Below are 14,070 nucleotides of genomic sequence, written 5' to 3'. Positions count from 1 at the left end.
AGAAGCTACATTTTCACAGCAGGAGAGGAAATTGGAATAAAGCATTGAGATGCAGGTGCACAGTAATACAAGTAGACCCTTTCCCCTGCAGCCTGAATGCCTGGCCAATAAAGCAGAAACTCTCCAGCTCAGCTCTCAGTCTCCTGGAGCTAAACCCAGAAATATGGGGGTGGGGTGGGGGTGGGGAGCAGGCAAGAATAATTGTTATTCAGTCTTCTTTAATGAGATGTATTGCCCACTGCTGAAAGATTGTGGCAGTGTCTTTTGTTATGCTAATCAGACGCCATTAGAGCTTGGCTGTCTGATTTCTGCTTAATCCTTTCTGCTTCCTCAGCCTCAATCCCGGCTGGCAAATGGTTGAAAGATGGTGGGGTGTACCGCACATGTTATTTATTGCTCACATTTATGCTGAGTTCTTTGATAATAGGATGGGTAATGAAAGATTTATTTTACCAAAGGCAGTACATATTTTGGACATTCATTTTTTGTTTTTATTATTTTTTTCAATGACTTTGCGAATGATCGATTTCTCCCTCTTGGGTCTACACACCATTGCTTTTTCCATGGTTGCTTTTACAGCCACACAAAATGGGAAATGACAGATTGGGAAATTTAGTTGGCCTTTCTTTGGTTGCCTGGATTTGCCTGATAAAAATGAGCAAGTTGATCATGGCCTAAGCTTCTGGGGAGGTGGTGGTCAACCAGAGAAAATGGAAGTGAGAATAATTTAAAGGTCAAATGAGACGAATCTGGTGTTTCAATACTCCTGCCTTTATAATTTAGAGATATATATACGTTGTTTTCCTAAAATTAAGGCATTGCATTTGCATAGTCACCACAGTGAAGAGTTTGTGGTGACTAAGAAAAAAAAACATTGAAAAGCAACCAGTATGATTCTTTCTAAAATAGAGAAGTGGGGGATTTCTATTAAATCCTTAAAAACTACATCATAATATGTAAGAGCAGCCCTGTCCAATGGAAATATAATATGAACTACAGATGTTATTTTAACTTTTCTAGTAGCCACATGAAAAAAAGTAAAAATAAACAGGTGAAATTAATTTTAGTAATATATTTAACTCAGTATATAAAAAATATCATTTCAGTATGTAATTGATATAAAAATTATTAAGAAAATCTTTTATCCATCCTGTTTTCAAAATCTGGTAGGTATTTTACACTGGCATGTGTTGTATGCACATCTCAATATGGATTTGCCACATTTCAAATGCTCAATAGCCACAGGTGACTAATGGCCACTGTACTAGACAGGGCAGTTTTAGAGTAATTAAGTAATTCACCTCTTGCCTGAAAAAGACGGTCAGAATAGAATCCGTTCTTAATGTTATGAATTAAACTTAACTGTAGGACCTTGACCAAGTCACTTAATCCTTCAGGGGCTTCAGTTTTCTCATCTGTAAAATGGAGAGTTCAGATTAAATGAACTATTAATTCTTCCCTCTTGCCTTCCCCAGCTCTGCATTCATGATGGGAAAAAATCATATGTAGAGGCTGGGTAAGTAAGAGTGTATCCATCATTTGGGCTGCAATTTATTATTTGAAAAGAAAGCTCCTTAAGACACAAAGAAAATTGGAAGATCTTGCATAACATATCCACACCTTTTTCCCTCCAAATGTCAGAATCTTTCTTTGGTCTTCAGAATCTTAAACTGTTTGATAGTACAGGAGCCTGAGGTGCCTGCCTCTCACGATCTTGGCTTAGTGCATTTGGAATGAAGGCTTTGAGCTAAAAAATTATGAGGGGAGTTGGCAAGTAATTACTGCAGATTTACTAGATTAATTGATTACATAAATACTAAATCTCTCCCTAAAATGCAGCAGTCTCTCTAATTTGAAGCTCAGTCAGCACTCAGGTCCTAAAATCAGAAAGGGTTCAGGTCAGAATTTGTGATGTAACTATTTGATCTGAGAATTATTTTAACCACCAGATCAATAAAGCACTGTTAGTATTGGCTCTCAGCCAGGAGATGAAAATAGCTTTGTTATTAAAAATGAGATTTTGCCTGTCCTGTGAAAACACTACCTTGAGTTGTCTTTCTCTTACTGGGTGGGCACATGGTTAAAAGAAAACCAGCCAGCAATAGAAGAAAAAAGCACAAGGGAGTTGTTGTTAGAAATTTCAGAGTCTGATTTGATTCAGCAGAACCACCATCAGTCACATCTTTGTTTCTTGCATCATTGCTTTGAGAGGAAGCACTTTTGGAAAGCAAATTGTTTTGCAGTTTTTCTTAGTCTTCGGTTTATCTCTGAAATGTGAAGAAGGAATAATAGGGCCACTAAGATACTCATGGCAATTAATAAATAAGCTTATATTAAATATTGGAAAACATAGATATTCCACTTCAAAGGAATATTTTTCCCCTTTGGAATATATTTATTCCTATTAATAAGCACAGTTAAAGGATATTTGTTTTTTTCACACAGAGGATAATGTTTTTAAAAAAATCTAATAGAATGTATTTTCCATCATTGTTGAAGAGTCAAATATAAGCCCAGCCCCTTTGAGAATAAACTGTCCAACGTTTTCTCTCAAGTATCCTTAAGTAGATCATAAACTGATAGCTAGCAATTTGAATGTGATGTCTTAGAAGCTCATTACTTGTTTTCTATGCTCTCATCATTTTGACACATATTCCTGTATCATGGCCCCATTTCATTATAGAATGGCATTGTAGAGTAAGGATGATATTAAAATTTAATGTTATTGCTATTAACAGAATAGCAGAAGTATGACTGGTTCTTTAATTCCAGCTTCTGCAGGGCCAGAAAACAGAAGTGTGCATAAGCAGTCAGGAAAATTACTATATACCCTGGAGACCCAGCATTGCATGCTCTACCTGTTGTGAATGATGAATCAAAATGGAAAGGTTATCATTTTCATTAGCTAGGAAAGAACAAGACCATACTTTTCTCCAAGTGTAATTACAGCGGTTCACTGGCAACATTACACTGCAGTAATTAGTCTAAAGGTGTATGTGAGGGCAGGCTTTTGCACAGACACTAGAAATATTATTTCAGAGTTTAAGGTCACAGCCTTGTGTTTAACATGTTCCAGGCAGCTTGGGGGTGGGGGGCAGGCACGAGGGGGGACTAATTTGACTGGAGCTAAAGAAAGACATTTGACATTTCCCAGAGTCATGCATTCAGAAACTAGTCAGGTAGAAAAATTGTGTTTTATTATCTACAATTAAAAAACAAACAGACAAACAAAAAAACACCTCAGCTGCAGAGGTATCTTGTCAGAATATTTTGTAGGATGAACAGAGATAAAATTCAAGTTTATTAGGAATGTGATGTAAATAATTATGAGAGCCTTTGATATGTGTGTTTTAATTGTTCTTTTCCTAAGGCAATTGTTAGGGAGGACAGAAAAATTAATTGTTAGAAACCTTTGGAGAGAAGCAAAATAATTTGTTTACCTATAACTTTGCTTTCAAGAAATAAATGTTTATCTTACACAAATCCTTAAATATATAGCCTTTGTGAAATTTTTTAGATAGTCCGAGGAATTATATTGAAACATCTCTAACCCAGCCCTTCAGAGTAACAATGGGATTGAAATTATTTTCCAGAGCCACACCTTAGGTTTTCTGTTTAAGTAAAACAAAAATGAGAAGGGGGTGGGGGACTAGTAAAGAGAAAAGTAGACTTTACATGAAGTTTATATTTAAAGCCATATATGAATTTAAGAGAAACCTTTTGCTTCTTCAAGTCCAAAGAGAATTTAAACAAGTAACATTTCTTATTGGGTTAATAGCTCAAATAACCTACTGCCTTTGTTTAATGTAGGCAATGTCTGCTTCTTCTCAAACAATTTCCTTTTAGTGTCTCTCTTTAAATCCTTATATAGCCATGTAGAATATTGTTAGTTTTAGGACACATAGGGAAATAGAGTGTGCTTGAATGAGCATACGCTCAGCAACCAAATTCTGTTGGAAACCACTGCTTTTTTAATGCAAGTGTGTGTTTTATGTGTGTTCTCTGGCCATATGGTTAGAACTGATGTTTCTCACAACTTCAGTCACTTGGGAAATTTTAAGCATGGATGTGACACAAATAACACAGCCAACTGATTATGTAACATACCGAAAAATCTGCCCCAAAATTGAATTAAAAAAACATTGCTTTTTGTTTGCCACAGATGTTTCTCTACTCAAGAAAAAGTCCTACACTGCAGAATTAGATCCATGATGTTGTATGTTTTCTACAGCTAGCAATTAAAGAGGAGGCATCAAGTAGTGGGAACGGTCCAAAATTGCCTTTTCATCTCTCTACCACTACCACTGGGCAAATCACAAAGTCTTGCTGGACCTGACTTCCTTCCTTCTGAAATAAGGGGTTGCTAAGCCCCCTTTGAGTTCTTGCCTTCTTTGTCTGTCTAGGGGAATATTGCCTTCATTTTCTGCCTTTGGTGGAAATGCGTAAGAGCTTTTCTCATATCTTTTCAACAAGCCCTAGAAAACAGTTTCATGCTCATTTCTTTCACAGCTGGGGCTATATTTCCCAATGATTCCATGTTGAGTTCTTCTGCACCTTTCCTGAATTTTACAAAACTATTTTTATAATTTGATTTTCATAAAATGTCTTTTTAAAGTAAGGTTAAAAAGGACTAAATGAAGTTCTGCACATCCTAGGAAAAATTACTTTCTCCACTGACATTGGATGAATAAATTACAAAGTAGGCCTAGCTTGTTGAAGCAGGTACAAAACTGTCAGACACTTCCAAATGTCCATAGACCTGAAGTAAAGGAAAGGCTTTGAAAGTAAGAACAGTGGCTTGCTTCAGATGGAATCACTTTACATTCCTGACAAACGTCCTAAAGGTCAAAACTTTGTAAATGGAAACTGAGTTTCCCATAGGAATGCTATGGCAGGATGTGTTCCCATCCCAAGATCTTAAGCCCTGACAGTTACAGAAATTATATACACTTTATTTAGCCAACTAAAAATTATATATGTATAAAGCAAACCGGAAGGAAAAAGGACATTGTTCTTAGGATAATTTAAAAAAAAGGATTTTGTTGGGGAGATTTTGACCATCATCTTCAAGAACACTTAGGATCAGGGATAGGTTTTTGAGAGACTTTGTAAATTTTTCTTTGGTGGGAATTAAAGATCAAGTCATTGGCTTAAGTGCTGCAAGAAAGTAGCTATAATTTGTAAAGTGCTCGTAGCACACACTTTTTTTGTGAACAAAGAGACAGCTTCGATTTAGAATATTTAGTTCTGATTCCCATGAAATCTTATGAGCATATCAATCGATAATCACAGTCCTGCCATGAAGGACAGTTTAGGATTTTAGAGCTTGAAAGGTACTTTAAATATTATGATCCACCTTCTCTTCAGCCCTATCGCCTCGCGTCCCCCACTTCACCTCCATCCTACTGCTACCAATACTCCCATTTTTCAGATGAGGAAAGTGAAAACCTGAAATACAGTCGAATCTTTTTCATCTTAAAAGTAATCTTTCCAGACCTTATGTTGCCCTGTTATGCTGTCCAATCTCAATTACCTTCTCTCCTAGTGAGACCTGTTCCAAGAAAAGGTCTTTTTCCCTCTTCTCTTATTCATTCTTCATCTCACTTCTCCATTGAGGTGTCTCAAGATCATCCAAGACTTCTTAGTGGCCAAATGCAACTAAATCCCCGGTCTCTATCTAACATATCTCTCTGTAGCATTTCATACTGTTGAACAATCCTTTTTCAGACTCCTCTCCCTTGGGTTCTGCTAGTACCATGCCATTCCTCCTCCACTCAAATCTCTTTCCATTTTCTTCCTGTCCTTACACATTATAGTTATACAGTTATCTCGAAGTCACCCTCTAACCCTTTTTTGGATTTACAAATCCACTTGCAACAGTTAATCATATTATATTATCAGTCATGGTGATTTATTTTCAGTCTCATACATATTCATAGGATTTTGTGTGTGTGTCCTGTAAATCACATGAGCAGTTATTGTTACTTCTTCTGGAAAGGGCTTGTCTTAGGCCAGTGGTCTAACCTTACATTTCTGTAAGTGGCTCCAGTTATTGGGCCATGTGGTATAGCTATAGAAGTCTGCCTCTCAGCAAAATATCAGAATGTCAGATGAATATAGAGGTATCAGAATAGCAGATGAGACGCAACATACTCTCCATCATTCACTGTAAGACAAACTCTGATCCCCATTATTCACTTATTTCTGCCATTAACATAATAGGTAAGCTGGGTAGTGGTTGTCCTAGTGGGCTGCGAAGATCTGCCGCCTTGCCCCTTTTCTCCAGATACCCTGCCTTTTTTTCTGGAGCTAGGACTTCCTTACTCTGATAGCTCTCATAGTATTAGCATTCTGAGGATATGGCAAATCAGGATTATTACCCTAAATCTTATCATCTCAGGGTCTTTAACCACAGTGGATTAAAATGTGGGGTTGGGGAAGAAACCATTGGAAAGTAACGGGGAGGTGGCTCATTTAAAAAAGAGAATTGAGGTTTATATGCATAATTAGCCCTTAAACTCCTTCCCCAGAGTCCACCTGGACTCCCTCCTTTCCTTACTCATTGTTGATTTTAAGGTTAGTTGAAACAGTTTATTCTCTTGCAGATTGTATTTGATAATCACTTCAGCCTGACTTCATTCAATTAAAAAAGAAAATACTGAGGAAAACATTACTTGTTTTTTGGTGGCTTTTTGTTTTTGTTTTTGTTTTTTTTTTTTTGGACATGGGGATGGACTGCAGCGGTTTTTGATCAAAGGCTAGCCTCCTTGTGCTCATTTTTATTCACTATCCCTCTCAGGAACTTTAAAGGCCTCACCAATGAGATAAGGTCCACGGCTGAGGGAACAAATTGGCTGACCGGAGAGGTCTTTGCTACTATAAATCACTGCACCTGGCAGTTCTCCTGAGACCCTTTTGCAAATAATAGTTAAATACTCACCTACTAATAGTTCTCTGATTGGCCAACAGCCCTGCCCTGAACTGTATAAACATAGCAAGGCTTTCTCATGGTAACTATATGTGTATATATTACTGTCATCGTTATCATCTCCAGATAAAATAGAACAGTCCTGAAATGATGACCACAACTGTCCACATTAATTCTAACAAGAGGGAAGAAGCAGCGTAAGTTTTCAGTAGCTCTACAATCTCATATTGTTGTTAGATTGATTTCCTGAAGCTTAATGTTAGATGAAGTGTAATTGCAGATTTCCTTAAGAACCATTGACAGATGCTCATCCCAAGTTTAAGCAACTCACACTGTGAAATGTGTGCAAACGTTCAAAGTTTTCTTCCAGAAGAATATACTTCCATGAAACTCAACATTCACCAATATTTTTTAATAAACAGGGGCCATTGATGCTCAGAGTGGAAGTTTGGGGAACTTTCTTTTTTGCTATTTGATTTTTAAGAGAGATCAATATTGCAAGAACCTTCTTTGGTTTTCAAGAATTGAAATATGTCTTTGATATGTCTCATCTTGGAGACCTTACAACCTTTGGCTAAGGGGGATACATTTTGAATGAAACAACAATAAACTAGGTAGTAAATTATGGTGTATTTAGATATTGCCATGTATGATGGAAAGGGGCATTTGTTTCTGGATTTTAAAAAAATTTATTAGGTGGTCCATTTAGTCAGCTGTGTTTATGTTTCCTAAATGGTGACCAACCAAACAGGGTGACAAGTCCCTACAAATGAGAATAGGAATTTCTTTTTAAAAAATCATCTTGCCAAAGTATTTTAATTTGGGGGGTTGAATTTATCAAATAGTAAAGCCAGAAATAATTCTGGGCACAATCATTCAATACAGCTGGTTAACTACGTCAGACATTTTGACAACCTTGTAAAAAAATATAATTGATACTTTAAATGCTGCATTTCACTGTGGAAGAAACTTGAAAATTGTAGAATTTTTTAGAATAGTCACATTTCTTTAGCCAATATTTTGGTTGATTTAACTTGGTTATTAAAAATGCATGCTTACATTATAAATGTAGGTTGATCCTATAGAGAATTAAAAGTCCCATATTTTGCTGTCTTTCTCTTTGGAAAAAAAACAAGCATGGAGTCACGGTTACAGCAAAGAAAAGGTAATTGCCTATGATAGAGAAAATGTATATAATAAGTAAACAGCTGTGTGAATTAGTAATTTTAGAATTGTATGCAACATGTGAAATGTTTAGGTGCAATGGCTTAATGACTAGCTTCTGGAGGCATTTTCTTTAGTGCCACATCCCTCATAACTCAAATTAATGTTTATTACTACTCTTTCATATTGCCAAAATATTTTTATGAATTTGGATTAGAAGCAGCTTGTTCTGGCTTGTTTAGCAACTTTGTTTTGAGAAACAAAGTGATATTTAGAAGATTTTTCTATGTCTTAGAAGCCTTAATTATCTTGCTTATGTTGAAGGAGGAAATAAGATGAAGTTCTGTTTCATGCTTATGGGAGGAAATAAGATTTTATACTCTGCTAATTTTATATCATCACATAGTTTATGTCTTTCAGGAAATTTGAAACAGTGATTCTTGGGTTAGCTGTTAGATAATTAGCAATCTAGAATCTACTATTTTTCCAGAACTCTTTGGGCTGCTATTCGCTTTGGATTCTCAGGGTTTGCCCTTATCTTTCCTTTTTTCTCCCCTTCTCCACAGATTGGTGAAAGACAACAAGTGTTAGTAACAGAAGAATCTTTTGATTCCAAGTTCTATGTTGCACACAATCGATTCTATGAACAGGTAAGAGACACTAGGATATTCTTGAGTTTTCTCCAAAATGAGAGAGAGTTCTGAAAGTGAGTCAGTTTAAGAAAAAAGGGATATAAAAGAGTCGGCAATGGGGCAGGGAGAGTGTAGACTTGTGTAGCATCAAGGCTGTTGTACAGCACGTGAGACAACCGGGCTGACCTGGGGCTTATCTTTGTGGGTTATCCCACAACACATTCTGTACAAAGGAATAAGTGTATTTTGAGTGTTTTAATCCACATTAATCTTTGTCAGGACCAGCCTTAGGCTTTTGGGAGCCTGGCAAGTGGGGAGGGAAATAGTCCTGTCCTGAAGACAGGAAGGAAGTCTGCTGGGGAGGCATCAAGATGAAGGGCAGGCGTTTCCTCTCAGTGTCACATCACTCGTTTGGATTTTTTTTGTTGTTATTGTTTGGTTAGTTTTTCAATTATGTTTAGTTTTATTATACGTTTTTATTTTATTTTATTTTATTTTATTTGTTTTTGTAACTTCTTCCTTGACCAAAATGCTGGAGGCTGAGGAAAGGGTCTACTCCTTGGACTCAACTCAAATTGTGAGAACACACCCGGAGACTCAAGTGAGGATCAAACCAAATTCTCTCTGAGAGTCTTGGAGGTCAGCCCGGGGGCTCCCCAGTTACTAGCTGTTTTAGTTTCCCAGCTGCTAAAACAAATACCATATAATGTGATACATATAATGTATTAATTAAACCTCACAGTTTTGAGGCTTGGAGAAGTCCAAAGTCTAAATTTCAGCAAGGTAATGCTTTCTCCCTGACATCGGTGGTGTTCTGGGGCTGGCTGCCCAATCCTTGGTTCTTGGCTTTTTCATCATATGGCAATGCACCTGGTGGCATCCTCTCCTTTCTCTTCTGGGTCCCATTGCCTTCTAGCTTCTGGCTGCTCCCTGTGGCTTCTCTCCCTGTGGCCTTCTCTGTAAGTCTTCCAGTAACAGGATTAAGACCCATCATGATTCAGCTGGGCCACACTTTAACTGAAGTAACCTCTTCAAAAGCTCCTATTTACAATGGGTTCCCACCCACAGTAATGAATTAACATTAAGAACCTGTTTTTCTGGGGTCCATAACTCCAAGCCACCACACTAGCCTTCCTTCCTTACCCGCCCATATAAGCCAGGCTGCTTTGCCCCTCCAATAAGCAGACTTCTGCCTCAGCACTTGGGATTCCATTTCTCAGGTGGAAAAGCAATTCCAGAGTAACTGAAGAAGATCAAGTGCTTCCTTTAGAGGCACTGATGCTAGCAAAGACGAGGAGGAAAAGAGGATGTGTCATCTTAGATGGGAGACTTATGAGGGTCTAGAGATTACCACAGGCCGTTCCTAAGTAATATTAATTTTTCTTGAAATCAAACAGGTTTCCTACTTTTTTGTTTCTTTTCTATCAGGTGAGAAGTGAACTTTTTTTTTTTTTTTTCAATGAGTCATGGCTAGAATTAAAGCTTTGAAAGACTCTTAAGGCCTTGTGGGCAAGTCAGGTAAGGGATAGGCCAGAGAAGCAGCTCCCACCTCTCCCACCCCCCACCTCCCAAGCTAGAAACCAGTGAAGCCTCCAGCATTTATGTTTCACATGGAATAATCTCAAACTAGGCAATGGGTCCTCAGGAAAGATGGGGAGAGCTTTTAAAAGCCTAGCCTGAACGTGCCCTATTCAGTACCCAGGAGAGACTACAGCTGAGTAAGGATTCCTGGGACTCCATGTTTGAACCAAGTCTCGTCCCCATTTTCCACCTCATTAATATACCCCAGGGAGCCGCTTTCCTATTCAGGCCAACCTTCTGCTCGGCCCTGGGGAGGAGCTTGATTGTATTTTGGTTGCCTCTTCCTCTCCTTTCTCTTGCCATCTGGGTTTTTGCCTCAGCAGGGAACTTTTTTCCCTTCATTTTAAAGGCAATGGTATGCCTCATTAGCTGTTTCCTCCAATTTAAAGCAGTCGGGCTTTTTCCAATTATTAAAACCGGAGGGGGAAGAAAACACTGAGCCCTTCATTCAGATCAAGGCAGCAGATCAAGGAGAGTTATTTTCCCCCAGAATAGTACCAAATCTCCCAGGGATAGTTTGCTCTAGAAATTTTCTTAGTTTATGAAAACCGATTTAAAAGGACTTTCATGTCCAGATACTAAAGCTCTTTTAGTTAGTTTGCTTGCCATCAGGAATTCACCACCCAGGTGACCTTTTTGCTATACTTTGATGAAGCAGCCTACACAGAGGTCATAAAAATCAAACTCAGAAAGGCCACGATGCAATTTTGCCTCTCAGAGAAACTGGCTGTGGAACTTCTGGCTTTCCTCTGACTTTTTTTTCTCCACGACTAAGCATTTCAAAGATTTCATAGGCATTATCTTTCTAAATAAGATAAGTTCCAGAGGTGAAGACTGTATCTAGATATGAAACTATTGCTGTATTAGAGTTGGTCTCTCAGTTTTGGATTCTAACTTGAAAAGATCGGCAAGACACTGTAGTACTGAAATAAAAGTGTGAGGGAGATGTAATGCATACAAACTACCTACCCAAAGGAGGAGAAATGTTTGCTTGAGGTAAGCAAGTATTTTTATCAGTAATGTCTAGTGGAAAAAGACCATGTGACAGTTTCCTGTGAACTCGCCAAAGTAAAGTACCCTTCAGAGCAGCTGGTTTTGTCAGGAGGAAGACTCCCAGGACCAACAAACACGTGCATTTTATGAAAGAGGAGAAGAAATGAATACGTCTGTTTGTCAAGGAGTCATTTGGCTCCAAACACCAATGTTTGGGATATTGAAAAGGCCGTTTGTTTTTTTGTTTTAAATTCAGTTTTATTGAAATACATTCACACACCATCCAATCATCCATGGTATACAATCGACTGTCCACAGTGTGATCACATAGTTATGCGTTCATCACCACAATCTATCTCTGAACATTTTCCTTACATCAGAAAGAACCAGAACAAGAATAAAAAATAAAAGTGAAAAAAGAACACCCAAACCATCTCCCCCATCCCACCCCATTTGTCCTTTAGTTTTTATCCCCATTTTTCTACTCATCCATACACTAGATAAAGGGGGTGTGATCCACAAGGTCTTCACAATCACACTGTCACCCCTTGTAACCTACATTATTATATAATCATCTTCAGGAGTCCAGACTGCTGGGTTGGAGTTTGGTAGTTTCAGGTATTTACTTCTAGCTATTCCAATGCATTAAAAGAAAAGGCCGTTTTTAAATGTTCTCTCTCTCCCCGCAAAACACACAGTGGTGTGCGCGCGCGGGCGCGCACGCACACACACGCATATCCAAACATGCAGCCCTTTATTTTAAGTTTCTACTCAAAGCATTGCTCTGACAGCTAACTTGGAAGGTATTAAAAGTATAAAGCTTTCATCCGTGTTGTCTTAGTTTTCTTCATTGCAGGGAATAGCCAAGAGCAGAATATCAAAGGCCTGTCCAAAAGTGTCGGGCTGACTGCTGGGGGATTTCCCAGGTCTGCCTCCCACATGCCTTACTTAGGACAGCAGGCCTCCTGAAATGAAACAACAGCCTCTGCAGCCCAGTAGCTCCTCCTAGAAATGCCTTTCCTTCCCACTAGATCTCCAGATCCTTGAGCAGCTGCAAGGCAGAGCCAACTGGGAGGCCCACTGAGCTGGAGCTTCCAGACAGGCCCTTGCAGTAAGTTGTGGGATCCGACCCAGTATCTCCAGGTGATCGCTCATAGCCTCCACCTGGGCCCCACATTTTAGGCTACCCTTTTGAGTGAGGGAATAGAAATTACAATCCTAGAGCCAGATGTCAAAGGAAAAGAACAGTAATGCCTCTCTGCCATACAAAATTGGTGGTGGTTCTTTTCCGTTCATCTTATTGCCCCTTCTCTCACCCCTGATTCAGCTATGCTAGCCTCCTAGTGGGCAACCCCTTGCTTTGTAACACCTCAAGCTTACATAAGCTATCTGTAAGAGTACACACAAAATCTACCCCGATTAAACCTTTTGAAAAAGATATTATCATTCAACACCTATATGAAGTACAATGTATAATAAAAAATTAATGTAAACTGTCACAACCAAGAGATGCGTAAATGAATGAGTAAATGTAATATGATATTCCTGGATAGGATCCTGGCACCAAAAAAAGGACATGAGGGGAAAACTGAGGAAATCTGTTTGTGTGGACTTGACTTAATACTAATATATCAGTAATGTTTCATTAATTTTGGCAAGTGTACCATACTAATAAGAGATGTTCATAATAGGAGAATTTAGGTGTGGGTTATACAAGAACTCTCTCTGTACACTATCTTTGCAATAATTCTCAATAAATCTAAAAGTGTTCTAAAATTAAAAGTTTAGTAAGAATTAATATAAACCTTCTGAATTTTTTAAGGTTTTAGTGCCAAAGAACCCCTCATTCATGGGGAAAATGGTCGAAGTGGACATTTATGAATCAGGAAAACATTTTATGAAAGGGAAACCAGTATCAGATGCTGAAGTATACACGCCATCCATCAGCAAACCGTTAGCAAAGGGAGAAGTCTCAGGTTTAACAGAGGTGAGTAAATGATGCTTTTCTCTACTGCCCTGGTAGTAAAACAGCAGCTGTGGAAGCACAATGGTTCCAGACCCTGTTTCTGTTACCATTTATAGTTCCGTTTTTGTGTATGCAGGAGGCTTTGATCCTTCCTGACAGATTGAAATCTGAATTAGAAAGATGCGTTTTTGCTGATACCTATAGCATTGCTTCTCTGCTTGTAAAAAGAATAAGCTGTTTCTCGTTCCAGGCTATAAGCAGAAGGCAAAAGCCATTATTTGCAGGTGAAAGATTTAACACCAAAGATTATCTGATCCAGGATGTTTCTGTGTCAGTAGGTCCTTAGTGGAAGCGGCTGATGAGAGGAATGTTTTCTTGCTTTGCAAAACCATTTATAATACAGTAAAAACCTACAGTTGCACGGGCAGTAAGCCATATCAGGATGTATAGTTATGGTGCCTTTCTCTTGGTTATTAACTGGATATCTGCGTTAGTCATGTGGAGTGAAAATTAAACATTCTTCCTTTCATTCTATAAAAAAGTAACCTGACCCCTATTTTATACCTTGGTAAATATGGCCATTTGCCAAGCTCCCTCTTACATTTCATTGAGCTACAGTTGTAAAAGCTGATGGAGTGTGAAATGAAAATGTGTATCACATTTCTAAGCATCATTTGATGTCCTTTCCCCAACACAATTGTTAAGTGCTCCAAAAAATGTATAGAGCAATGACTTAACTTACAGAAAAAAAGATAACTGATATTTACCTGGTCATGTAATTTCAAAATGGTTTTAACTTATGCATT

At 38.2% G+C, this 14,070-nt stretch overlaps 1 protein-coding gene across 1 annotated transcript in view; it reads left to right on the top strand.

The window, feature by feature from the left end:
• Positions 1 to 14,070, top strand: part of CDKAL1 (CDK5 regulatory subunit associated protein 1 like 1) — a 732,119-nt gene that overhangs the window by 690,015 nt on the left and 28,034 nt on the right. The window contains 2 exon segments of the mRNA XM_037843927.1: positions 8,659 to 8,742; positions 13,121 to 13,285. Of these exon segments, the coding sequence (XP_037699855.1) occupies positions 8,659 to 8,742; positions 13,121 to 13,285 (249 nt within the window).

The sequence above is a fragment of the Choloepus didactylus genome, chromosome 7 (genome assembly GCF_015220235.1).
Source record: "Choloepus didactylus isolate mChoDid1 chromosome 7, mChoDid1.pri, whole genome shotgun sequence".
NCBI classification, from domain to species: Eukaryota; Metazoa; Chordata; class Mammalia; order Pilosa; family Megalonychidae; genus Choloepus; species Choloepus didactylus.
Note: the sequence above shows the minus strand (reverse complement) of the source record. Positions and strands in the feature narration are given on the sequence as shown.